This window comes from Manis javanica, chromosome 7 (genome assembly GCF_040802235.1).
Source record: "Manis javanica isolate MJ-LG chromosome 7, MJ_LKY, whole genome shotgun sequence".
Taxonomy (NCBI): Eukaryota; Metazoa; Chordata; class Mammalia; order Pholidota; family Manidae; genus Manis; species Manis javanica.
Window position 1 is genome coordinate 150,183 of NC_133162.1, and position 21,894 is coordinate 172,076.

The window sequence follows — 21,894 nt, forward strand, 5'->3', positions numbered from 1 at the left end:
AACCACAAAGGATGTGGGATCCCCGGCAGGAAGCCCCTTCACCCCGACAGGGTTTGAGCCTGGACACCCTCAGCGAGGTTCTCTCACCTGAAGTGTTTGCCAGGATTTGGGAAAAGACAGCTCTACACACAGAAACACTGAGAAGCCTCCAATAAAAAAAATGAACGAGAAGGGAACACGGGGATGCAGACTGGAGCAGGTGTCAGAGAAGAGCCGAGAGGCTGAGAAGACAGGAGAGCGCCCCCACTTTCCTCCTTGGGAACTCCAGAGGACATGGTCGCGAAGCCCTGCGGGAGCTCCGCGGAAACAGCCGAGTGCAGGCAGAGCGAGCCGAGTGCTGGCGGAGACGGCCGAGTGCAGGCGGGGAGGGGCGGAGGGACTGAGAGCGCCTAGTGTGGCCCGCGCGCCGCGCTGGGAGGCAGGCAGGCGGAGGCAGCGTGCTTCGCTGTCGCGATGGCCCGGCCGTGGTGGCGTCCGGACCGTCCCTGCGTCTCCTCTCTAAGCCTCTGTACCGTCCGCCCCGCCTCCGCCGCGCCCGCGCCTCCCCCTCGGAACACTGGCCACTGCGCGTCCGCACAACCCCTTCCTGGCCCAGAAGACTGGCGACCTGTAGGCCCAGCCGAGCTGGGGGTTGTGCTTTCTTCCCTCAGCGACCCGCCGGCGAAGCCTGTTTCCCGCCCGCCCATGCCCAGCGCGGCCCAGGCGAGGGTGGAGCGCCCCTGCACCGCGTTCCGGGAGCGACGCCGAGGCTTCTGTGCAGGTCTTGGGGAGACGCGTTGGCGGAAACTAGCCTGCTGGCCCTTCCTGACGATAGTGAAGTAGAACATGTGGGGGCCAGTGGACACTTAGGATGGACACGGCCACAGAGGACACGTCTGTATTCCCAAAGCAAGCGAACAGTCCATTTTACTAAACAAAGGAAGACCCATGGGAGAAAATGTATAAATACTATGTTTTCAAAGTGACGGCAAAGCACTTTTCTTAGACATACATGCACGCTCTTCCAGAAAAATGCCTGCTCCAAACTTGAAAAAGGGGCAATTCCAGGCTCTTCTTTATCACCATTTCTTTCTAACCGGTTGGTAACCCCTCTACTCTGCTGTCGATGATTTTGAGTCCTTTCTCCATGCACCAGCCTGAGCGTCATGAAGAGGAGTTGGAGTAGCTGATCTGTGGCCGAGACAGGGAGGAGAGGGTACAAGAACCAAGAGAGAGGGGGAAGAGACAGCAATGGGGCAAGGGAAGCCTTTGAAGGGGCTTCTATCATAGCCTGGAATTCCTGGAACCTCAATTCATTTAAAACACATGCACGAAGACAAGACAAAGAGTGAAGAAGGGTTTAGGTTTTGTGGGGAGTTGGGGTGAGGGTGGTAGGAGAAAGTTCTGGAAAGGAGAGACTAGAAAGTGCTGAAAAGGTGAAGCTAGTGTTTTTGTGGGATATCTGAATTGGTCCTAGTGGCCCCTGCACTCCCAGGCACCTGAGGCTCTACTTGCCTTCACCTCATTGTCAAAATTTACTCATGGAAACCTCACTCCTCAATTTCTGCTTGAAGATTGTGTGCAGGTGCAGGTGGACAGAGTGCTTTACTCCAGTCCTGGGATCATGGAGTGGTGGGCAATTGTATTACATGATACACAAGACACTGTCAAGACACATACACATAGCCACTTAATGAGACAAATTAGAACCACCTTTCCTTCAAGTACACAGATGGGTATGGTAGCTAAACTATACACAAGAGGCAACTTTGTGAACACTTTCGGGGCAAGATGAGTAACTCGTGGTTTTCAGACTTTTTTCAGTTCAACCCATAGTAAGAAATACATTTTGTATTCCAACTCAGTGAACATTTATATATCCTCAAACAATTGAAACAAAAATTTCACAAAGCAACACTTATCTTTACTAATTGTAATAATGCTCTGGTATTTTCTTTTCTCTCCTATCCTATTTCAATTAAAACCATCACTTCATCCTCAGAATGCTCCTCAGAATCCATGCTGCCACAATTTCAGAAACAATGTGTTAGAGGAACAAAGTATTTCACTGCATCCCCAACCTCTGCCTCCCAAAGTGCTGGACTGAGGAGTCGTTGGACCATGCCTTTCCCCACTCTTGAATATATTGGGATTTGCAGTGTGACATTTTCCTCTGAGATGTATCCCCATATAAGTAAGTCTCACTTTGTTTTCAAAGCAGATGCCTTGAATTCTGTGGCAGTTTAATCACACAGCCCTGGGAGTGAGTCTTCCACTATAAACAAATTTGATCCATTTGTAAATTTGGTGCTGAGAGCAGACATTTCTGAGGCCCTAGGAGGCGATTCTCTGTTGTCCCTCATTTATTGGCTACTAATGGTTAATTAATATTGGCTGGAGAGATCATTTCTTCTCAGCATTTATTAGGTATTTGTATTTCACCTCTTATACAATACTTGCTCACTGACCAGTGTCTTCACAAAAGATGAAAAGTTCTCAGGGGAGAAAGCTGCTCTTGGGATTTCATGTTTCCCATTTCTGAATTGGAAATAAGAATGTATACTATACAAAGCTGTGAATATAGAAGATGTGTACCTATTGCTACTGAAATATGGGAGGTGATCTACATAAAGGCACACCTTGGAGACATTGCCAGTTTGGTTTCAGACCACTGCAATAAAGTGAATGCCACATAGAGTGAGTCAAATGACAGTTTTTGTTTCCCAAGTGCATATAAAAGTTACATTAACATTATGTGTAGTCTATTAAGTGTGCTATAGCATGTCTAAAAAACAATGTACATACCTTAATTTTAAAGTCTTTTATTGCTAAAAAATATTAACCATAAACTGAGCTTTCAATGAATCATAATCTTTTTGCTGATTGAGCATCTAGCCCTTGAAATTGATAGCTGCTGACTGATCATAGTGGTGGGCACTGAATATTGGGGTGGCTGTGACAATCCTTAAAATAAGACAACCTTAAAGTTTGCTGCACAGATTGGCTCTTCCTTTCATAAATAATTTCTCTGTAGCATGTGATGCAATTTGACAGCATTTTACCCACAGTAGAACTTCTTTCAAAATTAGAGGCAGTCCTCTCAGACCCTGCCACTGCTTTATCAACTAAGTTTATGAAAATTCTAAATCCTTTGTGGTATTTTCAACAATCCTCACAGCATCTTCACCAAGAACAGACTCTATTTCAAGAAACCGCTTTCTTTGCTCATCCGTAAGAGGCAGCTGCTTATCTGTTTTACCGTGAGATGCAGCCATTCAGCCCCATCTTCAGGCTCCACTTATAAATCTAGTTCTCTTGCTCTTTCCACCACATCTGTGGTCATGTCCCCCCTCTGAAGTCTTGAACCATCAAAGTCAATTGGAATCAATTTCAAAGTTTGGAATCAATTTCTTCTAAATGCTTGTTCATGTCGATATTTTGACCTCTTCCCATGAATCATGAATGTTCTTCATGGCATGCAGAATGGTGAATTCTTTCCAGGAGGTTTTCAGTTTCCTTTTCCCAGACCAGAGGAACCACCATCTATGGCAGCTACAGCCTTACTAAAGGTATTTCCTAAATAGTAAGACTTTAAAGTCAAAGTGACTTCTTGATCCATGGGCTGTTGAGTGGATATTAAGTTACGTGTGAACACAACATTCATTTCATTACACATCTCCATCAGAGCTCCTGGGTGACCAGGTGCCTTGTCAATGAGCAGTAATATTTCCAAAGGAACATTTTTTCTGAACAGGTCTTAACAGTGGGCTTAAAATATCTAGTAAAACAAGTTATGAATGGATGTGCTGTCATCCCGGCTTTGTGGTTCCATTTATAGAGCACAGGCAGAGTACATTTAGCACAACTCTGAAGGGCCCTAGGATTTCCAGAATGGTCAGTGACCATTGCCTTCAACTGAAATTCAACAGCTGCATTTGCCCTGACAAGAGAGTTGGCTCATCCTTTGAAGCCGTGAAGCCAGAACTGACTTCCCCTCTGTAGTTATGAAAGTCCTAGATGGCATCTTCTTCCAATAAAAGGCTGTTTCATCTACATTAAAAATCTGTTTTTTAGGAGAGGAGCCAAGATGGCGGCGTGAGTAGAGCAGCAGAAATCTCCCCCCAAAACCATAAATATTTTTGAAAATACAACAAATACAGCTATCCCTAAAAGAGAGACCAGAAGATTCAGGACAACAGCCAGACTACATCTACACTTGTGAGTACCCAGCAGCCTTGCCAAGGGGGTAAGATACAAGATGCGGCCCAGCGGGACCCCAGCACCCCTCACCCCAGCTCCTGGTGGGAGAGGAGTCAGAGTGGGGAAGGGAGAGGGAGCCCAGACTGCTAAACAACCAGCCCTAGCCATCCACACCGCACCAGAGCGCAGACACACAGTGTGTGGTGTGTTGGATACTAGGGAAACAGGACACTAAGACCTGTGAGCAGGTCCCCGCAGCCGGCACCCCTGGGACAAAGAAAAGCAAGTGCTTTTTTGAAAGTCTTAAAGGGACAGGGACCCCACAGCTGGACAGAAGCATCACGGGACAGTAAGCCCAGCAGTTGGAATCCCACGGAACTCTGGGTGCCCTAACCCCCTGGGCAGCAGCGTAGCTCGGAGGCTCCTCATGGCAATAAACAGCCTCCTGCCCATTTCCCCTCCAATGTGGCTCCACCATAGTGGAGCAGCAGCCTGAGGCTGGCCATGCCCACAGCAACTGCGGAGCTCCACAGCGGCCGGGCAAGAATCAGAAACCCCATCTGTGCCCAGCTGCCCAGCACAAGCCACTAGGAGTCGCTGTTCTCCTAGGAGAGAAAGGCCACAAACCAGCACGAAGGGACATTCTCCCAGCCGACACATATGCCAGCTCCCCACAACTACCTGTATCATCATGAAAAGGCAGAAGAATTTAATACAAACCAGACTAACCCAGATATCCTCCCCTGAGAAGGAATCTGGGGAGATAGACCTAACCAATCTCCCTAAAAAAGAATTAAAAATAAAGGTCATAACCATGCTGATAGAACTGCAGAGAAATATGCAAGAGCTAAGGGATGATGTCCGGAAGGAGATTACAGAAATGAAACAATCTCTGGAAGGACTTATAAGCAGAATGGATAAGATGCAAAAGGCCATTGATGGAATAGAAACCAGAGAACAGGAATGCATAGAAGCTGACACAGAGAGAGAGATAAAAGGATCTCCAGGAATAAAAGAATATTAGAACTGTGTGACCAATCCTAAAGGAACAATATCTGCATTATAGGGATACCAGAAGAAGAAGAGAGAGAAAAAGGGATAGAAAGTGTACAGCAATTATTTCTTCAAATAAATTTCCCCAAACTGGGGGAAAAAATAATCAATCAGACCACAGAAGTACACAGAACTCCCAACAGAAGGGACCCAAGGAGGACAACACCAAGACACATAGTAATTAAAATGGCAAAGATCAAGGACAAGGACAGAGTTTCAAAGGCAGCTAGAGAGAGGAAAAGGTCACCTACAAAGGAAAACCCATCAGGCTGTCATCAGACTTCTCAACAGAAACCTTAAAAGCCAGAAGAGAAATGGCATGATATATTTAATGCAATGAAACAGAAGGGCCTTGAACCAAGAATACTGTATCCAGCATGATTATCATTTAAATATGAAGGAGGGATTAAACAATTCCCAGACAAGCAAAAGTTGAGAGAATTTGCCTCCCACAAACCACCCCTACAGGGTATTTTAGAGGGACTGCTCTAGATGGGAGCACTCCTAAGACTAAATAAATGTCACCAGAGAAAATAAAATCACAGCAAAGAAAGCAGACCAACAAAATACTAACTAAAGGCAAAAAAATATAATCAACTACCCACAAAAGCAGTTAAAGGAAACACAAAAGAGCACAGAATAAAACAACCAACGTATAAAGAATAGAGAAGGAGGAATAAGAAGGGAGAGAAATAAAGAATCACCAGACAGTGTTTATAATAGCTCAATAAGTGAGTTAAGTTAGACAGTAAGATACTAAAGAAGATAACCTTGAACCTTTGGTAACCACAAATCTAAAGCCTTCAATGGCAATAAGTACATATCTTTCAATGTAAATGGACTGAATCCACCAATCAAAAGACACAGAGAAACAGACTGGATAAAAAAGCAAGACCCACCTATATGCTGCTTACAAGAGACTCACCTCAAACTCAAAGACATCCATAGACTAAAAGTCAAGGGATGGAAAAAGATATTTCATGCAAACAACAGGGAGAGAAAAGCAGGTGTTGCAGTACTAGTATCAGACAACATAGACTTCAAAACAAAGAAAGTAACAAGGGATAAAGAAGGACATTACATAATGATAAAGGGCTCAGTCCAACAAGAGGATATAACCATTATACATATATATGCACCCAACACAGGAGCACCGACATATGTGAAACAAATACTAACAGAACTAAAGGAGGAAATGGAATGCAATGCATTCATTTTAGGAGACTTCAACACACCACTCACTCCAAAGGATAGATCCACCAGACAGAAAATAAGTAAGGACACAGAGGCACTGAACAACACACTAGAACAGGTGGACCTAATAGACATTTACAGAACTATAAATCCAAAAGCCACAATTTACAATAGCCAAGACATGGAAGCATCCTAAGTGTCTGTCAGTAGATGAATGGATAAAGAAGATGTGATATATATACACAATGGAATATTATTCAGCCATAAGAAGAAAACAAACCCTACCATTTGCAACAACATGGATGGAGCTAGAGGGTATTGTGCTCAGTGAAATAAGCCAGGTGGAGAAAGACAAGTACCAAATGATTTCACTCATCTGTGGAGTATAAGAACAAAGAATAAACTGAAGGAACAAAACAGCAGCAGAATCACAGAACCCAAGAATGGACTAACAGTTACCAAAGGGAAAGGGACTGGGGAGGATGGGTGGGAAGGGCGGGATAAGGGTGGGGAAGAAGAAAGGGGGCCTTACGATTAGCATGTATAATGTAGGGGGGCACGGGGAGGGCTGTGCAACACAGAGAAGACAAGTAGTGATTCTACAACATCTTACTACGCTGATGGACAGTGACTGTAATGGGGTTTGTGCAGGGGACTTGGTGAAGGGGGGACCCTAGTAAACATAAGTTCTTCATGTAATTGTAGATTAATGACAACAAAATAAAAAATGTCTGTTGTTTAGTGTAGCCACCTTCATTAATGATCTCAGATCATCTGGATAACTTGCTGTGGCTTCTACATCAGTGCTTACTAGTCACCCTGCACTTTGGTGTTGTATAAAATGGCTTATTTCCTTAAACCTCATGAACCAGCCTCTGCTAGCTTCCAACTTTTCTTCTGCAGCCTTGTCACCTCTCTCGGCCTTCAGGGAACTGAAGAGAATCAGGGCCTTGCTCTGGATGAGACTGTGGTTCAAGGGAATGTAGGGCTGGCTTGATCTTCTACCCAGACCACCGAAACTTTCTCCTTATCAGCCACGAGGTTGTTTCACTTTCTTATCATTCATGTGTTCACTGGAGGAGCACTTTTTAATTTCCATCAGGAGCTTCTCCTTTGTATCCACAACTTGGCTAACTTTAGTGCAAAAGGCCTGGCTTTTGGCCTATCTTGGCTTTCAGCCTTCCTTGATAAGCCTAGGCATTTCTAGCTTTTGATTTAAAGTGAGAGAAATGGGATTCTTCTTTTCCTGTGGACACATAGAGGCTGTTGCAGTGCTATTAAGTGGCCTGATTTCAGTATTGTTGTGTCTCAGAGATGCCTGAGGAGAAGAAGAGAGAGAGGAAATGGATAGTCAGTGGAGCAGTCAGAACAAACCCAATATTTATTGATTAAGTTTGCTTGTTTATATGGCAAGGTTCATGGCACCCCAAACAATTACAATAGTAAGATCAAGGATTGCATGATCACAGATCACCATGAAAAGTACTGTAACAATGAAAAAGTTTGAAATATTGTGAGAATTACCAAAATGTGACACAGAGACATGAAGTGAGCAAATGCTCTTGGAAAAGGGGCACTAATAGATTTGCTCCACCTACCATTGTGAAAAACCTTCAATTTGTAAAAAGTGAAGTATCCAGAAAGTGCAATACAGTGAAGTGCAACAGAAAAGGGTTGCACTTTCTTTCCTTTACTACATTGTTTACGTGTTGGTGGAGGTGGTGAGTGTTCTCAGGACACATGTCAGTGAGACCCCTCTCTCTTTATATGCACATATATACAAAGAGTAGGTAGCTGCTATACTGATTGTGTCGTATTTGACAGTTAAATGTATTCCCCAGTGCTTCCTTTTGCTTTATTCCCAAGACCTGGGGAAGGAGGAGTCCAGCTGGGCTCTGTCAGTTTCCACACTTACATGTCTTCCTCAGTCAACTGTGGTCTGCCTTGCACCTTCCCTCCACTGGACCTGTTTGGGCAAAGACCACTAATTACCATGACATTACTAAAGCAGCTTCTTGTCAATTCTCCCCTGATCAGGAAAATGTGACCCATGCACAGGAAAAAAAAGCACACAATAGAAACTGTGCAGGTCCTGCTGTTGGGCTTAGCAGACAAACACTTCAAAGAAGCTGCATAAATATGTTCAGAGAATAAAAGGAAACCATGTAGGAAGAATTAAGGAAGGCATGACAAGGTCACATTAGATACAGAAGATCAAAGACAGAAATTATTTTTAAAAGAACTAAATGGAAATGTTGTAATTAGAAATATAATAATTGAAATGTGAAAGGCACTAGAAGGACTGAACCATATAAATGAACCAGAGGAGAAACAACTAGTGAACTTGCACACAGACTGATAGAAATTAAGCAATCTGTAGAACAGAGAGGAAAAGAATGACAAAAAATGAACAGATCGCCAGAGATATATGGAACCAACAGCATTAAACATATCAAGGTGTGCACAATGGGAAACTAGAAGAGGAGAGGAAGAACGGACAGAAGAAAGAGGTCCCAGCCTTCAGCTTTGTGGGCATGTACCTCACAAGGTTCGATGGAAAAGCCTGTTCTAGCCCAGAATGTGGTGCCCACCCGCACCTCAGCCTCACTGGGTGCAGCCCCCTCCAGAACAGCTCTCCTCAGACACCTACATAGACGCCAGGACCAGCAACTTGGACATGACTGGGGCGGGACGGGGGTGTTAAGGCAACGCCTGTGTCTGAGCTGCTCCTTGCCACTAGGAGCCTCTCACGGTCTTCTCTTCATGGTGCATTTGACGTCCTCAGTAGATCTTGAAATCATGTTTTTTTCATGTATATTGTCTTTGTGTTGTTATTTAAGGCTGTGGAGTAAATCTATTTCCTACTACTCCATTTTAACTAGAAACCAGCATGCCTTCTTTATCAACACAGAAAAAGTGAATGATTGAATGCCTAATAGCAGTTTTGTGAGGCACTGAGCACACTAGTATATTTTCATATTGATTCTGTATTTTTTCTTACATTTTGAGACAGTGAACCTGAGTTCCGGCAGAGAATAAGACATGAGCCCTATGGTCTCTCTGGCTAAATGCCTGGGAAGCTATTTGGGCGAAACTGACAAGTGATTCTAAAACTCACGTGGCAGTTCCCACTATAGTGCTGGATTTGCTGGCCAGACCGTGACCATTTGAATATCAGAAAGAATCTCAACTTTAATGTGTTGGGACAAATGCAGTCTACGGAAATCCTTTCATATTCATAATGAGACTCAAGAAGCAAAATGTTGTATTCGGCAAGCAAAAGATAGTTATAGTATAAAAGGGTGGCTGAAACGAGACAAGTGTGACTTTTAAGGTAGCTTTATTTCATAGGGATTTAGATATACAAGAGTTTTCCACAGCCAGATGTGCCAAACAGAGACCTGGAAAGCTAATGTGACCCACACTATGTCTATGTGTCTGCAGTGAGGCCAAGACGTCCAGACCTGATGGGGGCAGGAGTTGTGCTGACATCACATATCACATGTAGCTTGTCACACAGGGCAGTCATGGAGCACAAAACCACCTGCCAGGGCCAGGAAGACAGTGAGCCCCTGGCAAGAAGCTCCCCAAGGAATAGGCTGGGTGCGTGGGCCTGAACGTCCTGGGCATTGCCATCAGACCCAGGTCCGAAAAATCAGACGGTGGGTAGCTCAGAATGGCGACACTTCTGGTTGCTAAGGGTAGTTTTCCTTTTCAAGACTACTCAATGAATGAAGCCCCTGATAAATATGAAATAAAATGGAAAAGATGAAAAGGCAACCATACCTATGAAACCAAGAATCTTACAGCAGGTTCAAGTATGATGCAGCATGTGTGTCATCACTGTGACAATTTGCCCATGTTTTATTGCTTCTGTGGCCTGAGACACTTAAACATACACATTTAAATGCACCTGTATTTGTGCTTTAGCAAACAGTGGGATTTGATAAAATGAGTCTAAGAAATATTTTAATAGTGAAGAGAAATGAATGTGCGAATGGTTATTCTATTACTGTGCAAGCATTGCTTCAAGGCTTAGCAAACGTTTAAGGTTGATGAATCACTTTTAAATAAAGTACAAAGAGTGACCACTTTTGACATATGGAGCCCTTTGGACAACCATGAGGGGGATTTCTCAGGCTGCGGTCCCATTGCTTCTGAAGTTCAGGCCTTTTGCATCCTCTTCATGAGTCACTTGGTGAAGAACAGCAAGAGTTTTCTAAGGGATGCTTTGAATTCCTTGTTTCTCAGGGTGTAAATAAGGGGGTTGAGACTGGGAGTCACAATGGTATACAGAACGGCAATAGCCTTGTCCAGGAGCCCAGCAGACCCCAGGCCCGGGCGGATGTAGGTGTAGAGGACGGTGGAGTAGTACACGGAGACCACCACGAGGTGGGAGGAGCAGGTGGAGAAGGCCCTCCGCTTGCCCTCTGCTGAGCGGATACGCAGGATGCTGGCGATGATGAAGCCGTAGGAAGTCATGGTGAGCAGGAAGTTCATCCCAGAGCAGAATATGTCAGCGACCATGGTCGTCACATTGTTAATGAAAGTCGGGCTGCAGGAGAGCAGCAGCACCGGTGGGATCTCACAGAAGAAGTGTGCAATTATATGGGGGCCGCAGAAGGACAGACGCAGCACCAGGCCCGTGAGCACTAAGGCAGTGAGTGTCCCTGTGGTCCACACGAAGATGGCCAGGGAGAGGCAGACCCTCCCGCTCATCAGGGCGCCATAATGCAGAGGGCGGCAGATGGCCAGGTAGCGGTCGTAGGCCATGGCGGTGAAGAGAAGCAGCTCCGAGCTCAGCGACCAGGTGAAGAAGAACATCTGGCTGAGGCAGCCCCAGAAGGTGATGGTGCTCTCACCGACCAGGCTCTGCAGGACCTTGGGGAGGATGGACAGGGTGCAGATCATGTCCAGCATGGCCAGGTTGACCAGGAAGAAGTACATGGGGGTGTGGAGGTTGGGGCTGCAGCGGATGGCGGCAATAATCAGCCCATTGCCAGCTAGGGCCACGGCAAACAGGGCCAAGAAGAGACAGAAGAGGGCAGCCCGGAGCCAGGGGTCGTCGGTGAAGCTCTGCAGGGTGAAGAGGGTCACAGCGGTCTGGTTCCCAGACGCCATGGGGAACAGCGGATTGCGTCTGCAGGGACCCCCTTCTTCCTTGTAAGGAATGAGTGGATTTTATTTATAACTGAAAAACTAAAAATAATTGATTACATTTAATGAGCATTCACTCTGGAAAGGAAAACAATGACATTAATGTTTTGATTTATAGTAAAATGTACTTGGATCATTGACTTAAAGAAACAGCAACCTCCAGACTGTTTACCAAACTGGCTTCACCACTTTACATGCCCACCAGCAGCGCACGAGGGCCCCATATCCTCCACATGCACACCAACACGTATGACCTCTTGTCCTTTTGATGACGGCTGTTCTAACAGGCGTGAGGCGGTATTTCCTTGTGGCTTTGATCTGCATTTCCCTGATGACTAGTGATGTGGAGCACTTTGCATCATGGCCACCTGTAGGACTTCTCTGAGAAAATGTATTTTCAGGTCCTTTGCCCATTTTTAAATTGGAACATTTGGGAGGTTTTGCTGTTGTGTTGTGTGAGTTCTTTATATATTTTATATATTATCCCCTTGTCAGATATATGTTTTCCAATTATTCTCCCCTCCCACAGGCTGCCTTTATATTTTGGTTATGGTGTCTGTTCCTGTGCAGAGGCTTCAGTGAAAGGAATCACAGCCTGCCCACAGGTATACAGGGAAGCATCTTAGGTCACTGATAATATTGATGTTTCTAAGAACCCCCCCAAAAAAACACAAGAAAAGGGCACGAGGGTGACGAGCTGCTATTGAGGGGTTCACACTCCTGAGCCCTGTAAGGTATTTGATTTTAACCCCAGGTTACAGGCTCTGGACCAGCAGGGTGTCCAGGTAAGTCCAGGCCCCAAGGTGAACAGGCCCAGGTCGGGAGCCTCCACCCACCCTACACAAGGGGCAGAGAAAGGTGATGCCCGGCTCATTCATGTCGGGAAGATTGTCCTGCAATGGGCACAGCCTGAAGGGGACACTAAGAGAGATGGGACCATGGTGGCAAGATGAGCTCAAAGGAGAGTCAGGCCCAGGCCCTAGAAAGACATGGCCAGACCCACTTCCAGGGCCAGCAGGGGTTTAGGAGGAATTTCCATCCTGAAGGTAAGAGGTGCTGAGCTCATTTGCAGACTGGGGTCTCCTTGGGCTGTTGGGACACGGAGCTGGCACAGACCCCAGAGCCATATGAGCTACCAGGGGCTCTGCACTCACCATTCTCAACCCCACCAAGGACAAGCCCTTCTCAGGAGCTGGCCCAGGGCATGCAGGCAAACATCCCGACCAGAATGCCAGGCACTGTCCACAGTGCCTCCAGGGCATACAGCTCTGCATGCTGGGAGAGGATCCCTGGCTTGCTGAGCGCCCTGTCCTGCAGGGCCCAGCCTCAGGGAGCCTCCTCCCAGAATGAATGCATTTAGCACAGGCCACTTAAATAGACAGGTGAGTCCCGGCAGCCTGCCTCGGGATTGCAGCTGCAGCCAAGCGGGTGTGCACGCCTGCTGGGAAGTCCTCTGACTTAGTACTAGGGGCCAGGTGGGTGACGCCCACCCTCAGTGTGAGAGCAACGAGGTCCTCACCTGTCACACGGGGGGTGCGCAACAGAAGTTGGTGAATGTGAATTCAGTCACCATGGGGAGCAATGACAGCAGTGGCCGTGCAGAGAGAGCAGTCACTGGTTGCTTCCTGCAGGGTTGCTCCCAGATGCCAGAGAGTGGCAGACGGTTCACTGCCCTGGGCCAGGGGGCATTTGGAACATACGCATGAGCTCCCAGCAGCCTTCCCACATTCACCCCCTCAAACCGGGAACATCCTGGGTCGGTGCATGTGGAACAAGAAATGCCCCCAAAATAAACAGACTTCAGACGCCACTTCAACCTTCTCTGTTGCTCCCTCTCCATAAGAGCTGCGAATAAATAATTGTGCAACTGTAACCTCAGCGTGCCATTCTGCAGCTCTCCTCTCTCATGTCAGAGCAAAAAACAAAGTGTGTCAGAAGAAACAAGCAGCCAGGTCCAGCCCACACCAGGGCCTCTTCCAGGAATGGCTCCTTCATTCAGTTGTTTTCCACCTGCCAAGCCCACAGGGGCCGCAGGCCAGTTGCCTCCTGCTCCCACAGAGGCCGTGCAGACTGCCCGCAACAAACAGCCAATTGGTCTCCACACAGATCTCAGCTAGGTTACTGGTCAGAGGCCGAGTCATTTATTTGCACCCCCTGAGCCCCATGTGTGCCCAGATCAGCGTAGCCAAGTAGCAGCAAAAATACTGAGCACTCAGTTAAATTTGAATTTTAAGCAAACAGTGAGTTAATTATTAGTGCATGACTGAAGTACTGCGTGGGAAATTCTTATAGTGAACGGTACTTATTGATCCAAAATTCAGATTTAACTGGGCACCCATATTTCCTCTGGCAGCCCTAGCCCAGACTCGACCAGGGCCAGTAGCAACCGGAGGAATGCCTAGCTCAGAGGTTCAGTGTGGGGCGGAGACCCTCCCCCGGAGGCCGACTTGAGACCCATGTCCCGACTAGAGCCCAGGCTCACACCCAGTGCCCTGGCTACCAGCACCCACCTGCAGGGACCCAGACAGGGTGCCCTGGGGCACAGGTGCGCCTCACACCCCCAAAGCAGCAGCCTAGGGTCTTACGGGGGCAGCAGCTGTGAGCAGAAAGTGGGTGCCTCCCCCAAGGTCAGCAGGGACATGCAGGGTCTTCCTTCCCAGACTCACATGCCATCCACAGGGCAGAGGCGGATGCAGGCACAGGTGACTCAGTAAGAGGGCCGGAGAGTTTGGTCAGGCGCCAGGTCGTGGGGGGGGAGTCAGCCTCCAAAAAGCAGCTGGAAGGTGATCCCTCCCTTACTCTGCTCCAGATTACGTGGCTGGAATGGGAATGACTTCTGCAATCTGTCACTGCCGTTTCTGTGCAATTGTGAGAAAGACTTTACACTCACTCTTGTTACAAACAAAATGCCCATTTGCTAAAAGATTAGAACAAGCAATGTAAACACCATGCCCCTACGTGTGCCTCCCTAGGCACTGCAGGCTGGCTTCCTGCAGAGATCCTGGGGAGGAACCTGACACAGAGAGATGGAGCCTGTGGCCCTTTCCCCCACTAGCCAGGCCTGAGCTGCAGACCCTGCTGGACAGAAGGACCAAGCCTCCCTCATGCGTGGGGTGCACACATGGTGAGAGACAAGTAAGCCCCTCCCCAACCTCAGAAGTGCTCCCAGACATTCACCAACGTCCTTCCAACACAGGAGGATCCCAGGGTCTCAGGACTCCCACAGACTCCAGGAAATGAGTGTCTGCTTTAACAATTGAAAAGGTAGAAACAAAGGTTCACCATCATTTTAAAAGTGGGTAACATTTTCAAAGGCCTTTTTTTTAACTACTGAAACATTCCAGGTAGGTCCCTAAACAGATGGACTCTGACACCCGGATGGCAGTTGCCTGAGTGGTGCCCAAGCATCCAGCCATTAGCAGGGGGCAGAGGCTTCCTGGGAATCTCATCACACCATGCAGGCTCCAGCGTGGCCACGGTGTTGCTGCTCAGCGTCCAGAGGTGGCTGCTGACATCAGTAGCCCCAGTTTAAATGGGGACAGCCTAAACTGTATGATGTAACTGAAGAAAGCTGCTGTCCCTTGGGAGTCCAGCTTCAAGTCCCTTGGCTGACATGGCGTCAGCACTTGGCTGTGACTGGTTGCCAAAGATAATGTCCCCAAACATCCTCTGCGAGCAGTTCCTTAGGGCCCTTGTCGGAGCGCGGTGGGTGGGCTTCGCTCCATGGCAGCGTGGAAAGCCCAGAGTGACTTGTCCAGTGGCCGCACATGCTGGCAGCCAGGAACCCAGGCCTGACCCTTCTCAGCACACAGGTTCCACTGGAGATGCGCCCAGTGCAGGGTTGGGGCAAGGGCGCTCTTTCTGGTGCCGTTCAGGGGGAACAGATCCAACTTCCTCCAGCCTCGTGTCCTTTCAAAGGAAGGATAGCCATGCTTGGTGGCAAAATTCTGACGGCAAGGGAACAGGCTACCTGAGGTGTTGTGCCTGGTGAAGGAGCTGAGATTGCTCCTCTCCAGACCCTGCAGGCGGGAGAGCCCGGCCAGGGGGCCCTGGACTCAGGCTTCTGTGCTTTGTGCCAGGACCACCCTCAGGGCTCTGGGGTCCTGGTGGTAGTAGTCTAGGCTACCTTTCCCAAGGCCAGACCACAGGGGCCCCAGGAAACTGACACATCATGTTTTCTAGAGCGGACTTGACGCATCCAGCAAGTTCTGGTCTCATAATTCCTCCCCCAAGACAAAGATTTCAGGTTGTGCAAATGCTGTTAGCAACGCAAAACTTTTGGGAGTGGAAACAAAATAGTGAGAGTGGCATCATGGGACTGGGAAGGATCATTTTTAATTTTGAGATGATTTCAGATTTACAGAAGAGGTGAAAAAACAGCAGTTACCTTCTGCTAGCTTCCTGTTTTGCTAAGCTCTCACATTACCTAGCAACATCTGGATGTGTCAGCATTAGGATACTAACCTCGCTACGACATTATCTAACTATGTCACAGAACTTATCTGAGCCTCGTCTGTTTCCTATAAATGCCCCTTTGCAGTCCAGGACCCCTCTTCCCACCTGCCGACGCGCGTCCTTGGGCTCCCTGCCCTTCCTTTACGTTCATGAGCTTGAGACATTTACTGATGACTTATTTTGCAGAATGACTCTGGCTGGTTTGCCTGATGCCTTCTTGTGCTTGGGTGGAGGTCCTGCGTCACTGGGAAGGGCTCCCCAGGCCACGTGCCCTTCTCCGTGCTTTGTGATGGGGCACGACGTCCATGTGTCTCCTCCGATGATCTTGGCATTGACCACGGCTGCAGATTCCCCACCAGGAAGCTAATATTTTAGCTTTGAAATCACGAAGTGTTCTGGGAGAGACAGAGAGACTGTGCCCACATGCCGTGCATCCTTCAACTGCCTCTCACAAATCTCGGCACCACTGGTGGGTCTCACGTGGCCGTCACTCTCTAGTGGCGATGTTCTGTTTCCCTCATTCCTCCTGCACCGATTGGAATTCTTCTGTGGGGATGTGCTGCCTCCTCGCCCACTTATTTGTGCCTCTACATCAGCGTGGATTCACGATGTTTGTTTTATTCTTTGGGATACGATTCAACATAATCATTACTTATTCTTTGCTCAAAACGTTCCTGTTTTCTCAGTCAGAAACTCTTTCAGGCCGGCTTCTCTAACCTTGACTCATCCTTCCCTTCTTCCTCCGAGCTTGTGTTCTGGCATACGAGGTGCTCCAGGCTCATCGGCATTTCCCTGCCCAGCCCTGGGGTCAGGCACTCCCCAAGGAGCCCTGAGCCTGGATCCTGTCAGTGGGCGTGGGAGACCTGAGACACCCTGTCACTGTGTCACCCCCAGGGCCTCCCGACCTCCACCCTCCTCAGAGAGCATCCACGAACCCGAGTAACTGCTAAGTATTTTGCTGGAAACCTATACTTCATCATCCCCTATTTGGATACTTAAAATTAATTAGTAGAGAGATAAATATGTTATTCACTTATAAATGACCAATTAGCTGTGTAAGTGCTAAGGAATTTCTGAAGTGGAAACATAGAACCTACAGCAGGCAATGAATTGCAGTTCCTTGAAATATCCAGGATAGAAACTTGGTTTTGCCCATTGTTAGGAATCATAAGCTAGGCTGATGAGTCGCCCAAGTCACCTTCCTAGGTCACCCAGCCTTGGTCCCCCTGGCACAGCAGGTGCTTCTGTTAACCCACTGGGAACGCAGCAGGCCGTGTCTGAATGTTTTAGGCTCGGGTCACATCTGAAACCAAGTGTGAGCCTGTGGAACTGAAGGCTCCTTTTCCCTCACCCCATTGGTCAGTTGTTAGCTAAGCTGCAACGGGCACTGTGCCAAATGCTGGGGCCGTGTCTTCTGGAGCCCTCGGCACAGGACTGGCTGCACAGTGTCACTGAAGAGACATCTACAGGATGAATGAAGGACATGAGTGTTTGTTTGCGGGGGACTGGCATCTGCACAGCAGTTCATGCACAAGTGTCACACACAGTCATGCTGATGACACCTTGCTTCTGTGGCATGGAGGCCCTTGCTTCTGTGCTTTGATGGGAATGTTGGGCCATGGGAAGCCACAGGCTGATGGGTGGAAGCCCTCAGAATCTCAGAGAACAGTGAGAAGTGCCATCCCATGAACCTGCTCCTCTCCTTGTCTAAAATGTGGCTGTTAGGGCCCTTCCTGTGCTTTGGAGAAGTGGGGTCCCAGTGATGGCCCATGGCTGTTTCAGGGTGTGGGCCTCCTGGTGTGAATGAGTGCTTACTCCCTTATGGAGTTGGGCACACTCAGGTGCTGGCACACTTGTGTCCTTGCTGCATGTGCTGGTGGTGGAAGAGGCTGAGACCAGGGCAGGAGGGAGGAGGCGTGGGTGCCCAGGGCTGGAGGCCACAGCCAGGACGGGGGTACATGGCCAGGTGTGGAGGCTCCTGTCTGTCCAGGAGCAGGTCTCCTCTCTCCTTGCCCCCTTCTTTGCTGTTTTCCTCCCCACTGACCAATGCTGCACACTGTAAGTCTAGTACCTAGTTCTCTTTGAAACATCAGGTGGATGAGGGCGCGTGGAGACTATTGGGAGTGAATCCAAAGGAAGAAGGACCGCGGACCAGAGAAAAGCCATCATGCCGACCAGAGGTGCCACTCAGGGGCCTCCAGGTGGGCGCTACAACACCACCTGCAAAAGTACATTGTGGGGATTCGGGCCACGTGGCTGCCTGGATGCCTCCAGTCCTCCGATATCTCTTTCTAGTCCTTCTCCTCTGCTTTAGATTCTATCAGTGCTCCGGGGCTCTTGACAAGAGGTGATTCGTGTGAGTCTGATGCGGCCTGGAGGTCTGAGCGCATGTACGTGTTGTGGAGTTAAGGGCTGGTGAGCGGGATCCTCACAACCTTTGGACAAAACATGGGAGAGGAAAGCTCAGGACACACAGGTCAAGAGTCTGCCCTATCTCTGAACTCACAGCCAATGCCATGCTGGCAGCACCTCAGAAACAGGCAGCTGACCATGGTTCTTCTACATGGCCACAGGAAGTCCATCTTCAAAATTTCATCAGAACCTGCAAGAACATGCTTAAGCTTCTGTGAACACCATACTGACAATTGACAATTGCTTCTGTGCTCAACTTCCAGCCCATGACATATGGTTCATTGTGGCAAGACCTGGCAATGTGATGGGCATCTTCTCTTTGAGAGAGTGGTTTGTGTTCTGGGAAGAGGTACACACTCTAGTTTTCATCCACTCTGTGAATGCCTCCATCTGTCCTACCACATTCTCTTAGCCCACCCACCGTCCACGAGCCCTCCCACATACTTTTCTGTTCCCTTCCATTCATTCACCCCTCATCCATTTACCCACCCACCCACCCATCCATCCATCCCTCTATATGTCTACATCTACCTACCCATCCATCCATCCACCCGTCCATCTGTCCATCTGTCTGTTCATCCGTCCATCCATCCATCATAACATCCATCCATCCATCCATTCCCACATCCTTCCATTCATCCATCCCTCCATCCACCCATCCATCCATCCGTCTGTCTGTCCATCTGTCCATCCACCCACCCATCCATCCTTCCCTGCATCCATCCATTCATATGTCCATCGCTCCATCCATCCAATCATCTCTCCATCCATCCATCCATCTATCCCTCCATCCTTCCATCCATCCATCCATCCATCCATCCACCCATCCATCCATCCACCCATCCATCTGTCAAGTGTCTACAATACGCATCGGGGTGAGTTCCTTGCTTCAGGAAAGTTAAACTTAACTATATCAGCAAGGGATTTTTAATTTGGAATGTCACTATACCCACCAAATATTGACTTGTGATTATCCACATGATGAACGGTGAACATAAAGTGAATTTAGAGTCACTGAACTCTGAGTGACCCCAAATGTGCTGCACACATGCACACACAGACACACTGACAAGCACTGAGAATTCCCACCATGGAACTGACAGTAATTTCTTTTCTGTAAACAACTGGGCAAGACCTCTGGCCAAGGGGGAGTCCTTCCACTCCCGTGTGGTGCTGTTTGTCCCCTGCCCCTCACTGGCCTCCCCTTGCAGCAACTCCTCACGGTGTTTCCTGCAGGACCACAAGGAAAGAGGCCATGCTCCGCAGCTGCCACATGTGGCCTGGCACCTTGCCCAGGCCCCTCTGCTCCATCCCCTGCAGAGGGGACACCTGCACTGTGAGTGGCTGCCTTATGTGCACCATGCTATGGAGCAGGGAGAGGCCAGGGGCTGCTCTGACTTTTGGTGGAAACAATTCCTGTGGAAGGCATCTATACAGGGCTGCTCATCCTGCAGGGCACATTAAAACCCCTGGTGGTCCTTTAGGTCACCACTGTTCTCCTCTGGGCAGGAGCTTTGGCTGGGCCCCTTAGTTGGGGACACAGCTAGTTCCCTGTGTCACCCGCAACCCACAGCTGCATCTGCCCCCATTTCTAATGCCCAGCCCCTTCTCTGCCCTCCCCTGATGATCACCATGGCCCCTCCATCCTCCATGTTTCCGTTCACCTCAACCTGCATCCATGAACTTCTGGACATGGCCACTGTCTCCCAAGAGCCTCACAGACTGCCAGGGGCATCTGGGAAAGTGTTACAGCAAAGTGCTGTGTGCAGAGGCTTTGATGGTGCTGGGGATTCGGGAGACTGTCCCCACAGTCGGATCATGTTTGTGCCATGTTTTCCTCTTTGACTCAAAGTGCATATCTTACTGCCAGTAGTTCCTGAAAACATCCATTTACTTAAGCTCTACACTTGTTAGATATCAAGCAGACTTCCAGGGCCCCTATCTGTATTGGCGTAGGTTCAAGAATGTCTAGAGCCCATATTTGTAACAGGAGACACTGCGTGTCAATCTAGATTGGGTTCCCAATACAGGATGGTACCTAATGAACACACTCTGCTTGTGAGGACTTGGAACTTTCAGCTTCCCTGAGCCAGCCCTTACCTGTAAACAAAATAATTACAGTTTTTCTGCTAAAAGTGTAAAAACTTTCTTGAGAGCTGCCTTGACATCCTTGTTCCTCAGAGTGTCCATGAGAAGGTTCAGAGTGGGGCTCACAGTGGAATAAAGCACAGCCACCACCTTGCGCATCCCGGGGGAGTAGCTGGATCTGGGGCTCTGGTACATGTAGATGATGGTGGAGTAGTACATGGTGACAGCAATGAGGTGGGAGGAGCAGGTGGATAAGGCTCACCTCTTCCCCTTGGCTGTACGCATCTTCAGCATGGTGGAGATGATGAAGCCACAGGACACCGTGGTAAGTAGGAAATACAGCATGGCAAAGATGTCAGCCATAATTGCCATGATATCATTCACATACGTGCAGGAACAGGACAGCAGCAGCAGAGGGGGGATCTCACAGAAGAAGTGATCGATCACGTTGGACCCACAGAAGGTCAACCATAAAATCAGGCAGGCATTGACTCCAGCACCAAGCACGCTGATGCCCCACAAAGCCCCAGCCAGCACCACACACACCCTGGGGCTAATGATGGATCCGTAGTGCAGAGAATGGCAGATGGCCAGGTAGCGGTCATAAGCCACGGCGTGAAGGAGCAGTAATTCTGCTGCTAGAGACCACGTCAGGAAGTACACCTGGACCACGCAGCCCCAGTAAGAGATGCCTCTCTTCTCTGCCACCAGCATCTCAAGCAGCTTGGGCACCACAGTGCTGGCACAGATGACATCAAAAACAGCCAAACTGACCAAGAACAAGTACATGGGGATGTGGAGCCTGGAGGTAAAGGTGGTGGCTGCCATAGAGAGGGAATTTCCAGAGAGCGCCATGGTGTACAGGGAGAGAAAGAGGATGAAGAAGAGAGCCCGGAGCTGTGGTGCTGCTGAGAAACTGCGCATGGTGAACTCTGCCACCACAGCTGGTTTCTCACGGCCATTGACTAGTCTATTCAGAGTCTCTCTTCCTCAGCAGCTGATCTGCAAAAGAGTTTGAGGTTAATGGTCAGTATAGGTAGGTCAGGATGCTTTCATATGTCAGAATCTCCCAGAATTTAAATAGTTTCTTACTTCACTAGACTCAGGCGTCACCAACTCAAAGGCTCCCCACAGAGAAGTAGGCAGGAGCGCTTACAGCCTCTCCATCCTGCTGCCTGGCCCAGGGCCACGTCCCCATGGACACCCTCAGACCCATCACAGCATGGTGTCCACCTCACCCCTCCTCACAAGGGGTAATGATCTCCAACATGTGATGTGTGCCACATCCCTGCTGCAGCTCTTCAGTAAGATGAAGTCTAGTGTCTAGAGTGAGGCCTCAAAGTAGCCACATGTTCC

The 21,894-nt window shown here is 48.6% G+C and overlaps 2 protein-coding genes across 6 annotated transcripts; both read right to left on the reverse strand.

The window, feature by feature from the left end:
* Nucleotides 1-9,755: 9,755 nt before the first annotated feature.
* Nucleotides 9,756-14,364, reverse strand: LOC140850319 (olfactory receptor 13A1-like). Of its 5 annotated transcripts, none has more exons than XM_073240064.1 (2): nucleotides 14,250-14,364; nucleotides 9,756-11,625 (listed from the first exon to the last, which is right to left on the reverse strand). In XM_073240064.1, the coding sequence occupies exon 2, from the start codon at nucleotides 11,545-11,547 to the stop codon at nucleotides 10,618-10,620; it is 930 nt and encodes a 309-aa protein (XP_073096165.1). In that variant the 5' UTR covers nucleotides 11,548-11,625; nucleotides 14,250-14,364; the 3' UTR covers nucleotides 9,756-10,617. The 5 variants fall into 5 exon arrangements, with proteins under 5 accessions (XP_073096165.1, XP_073096167.1, XP_073096166.1 ...); XM_073240066.1 differs by lacking the exon at nucleotides 14,250-14,364 and adding an exon at nucleotides 13,103-13,785 and having other exon boundaries at nucleotides 9,756-11,586; XM_073240065.1 differs by lacking the exon at nucleotides 14,250-14,364 and adding an exon at nucleotides 13,103-13,785 and having other exon boundaries at nucleotides 9,756-11,617.
* Nucleotides 14,365-19,517: 5,153 nt separating this feature from the next.
* LOC140850538 (olfactory receptor 13A1-like) lies at nucleotides 19,518-21,526 on the reverse strand. The gene has a single exon (XM_073241668.1). The coding sequence runs from the start codon at nucleotides 21,460-21,462 to the stop codon at nucleotides 20,797-20,799; it is 666 nt and encodes a 221-aa protein (XP_073097769.1). The 5' UTR covers nucleotides 21,463-21,526; the 3' UTR covers nucleotides 19,518-20,796.
* Nucleotides 21,527-21,894: the final 368 nt, after the last annotated feature.

Bases quoted from the DNA above. Each gene is read 5' to 3' on its own strand.
- LOC140850538 (XM_073241668.1), bottom strand. From the start codon at position 21,462: ATGCGCAGTTTCTCAGCAGCACCACAGCTCCGGGCTCTCTTCTTCATC.
- LOC140850319 (XM_073240064.1), bottom strand. From the start codon at position 11,547: ATGGCGTCTGGGAACCAGACCGCTGTGACCCTCTTCACCCTGCAGAGC.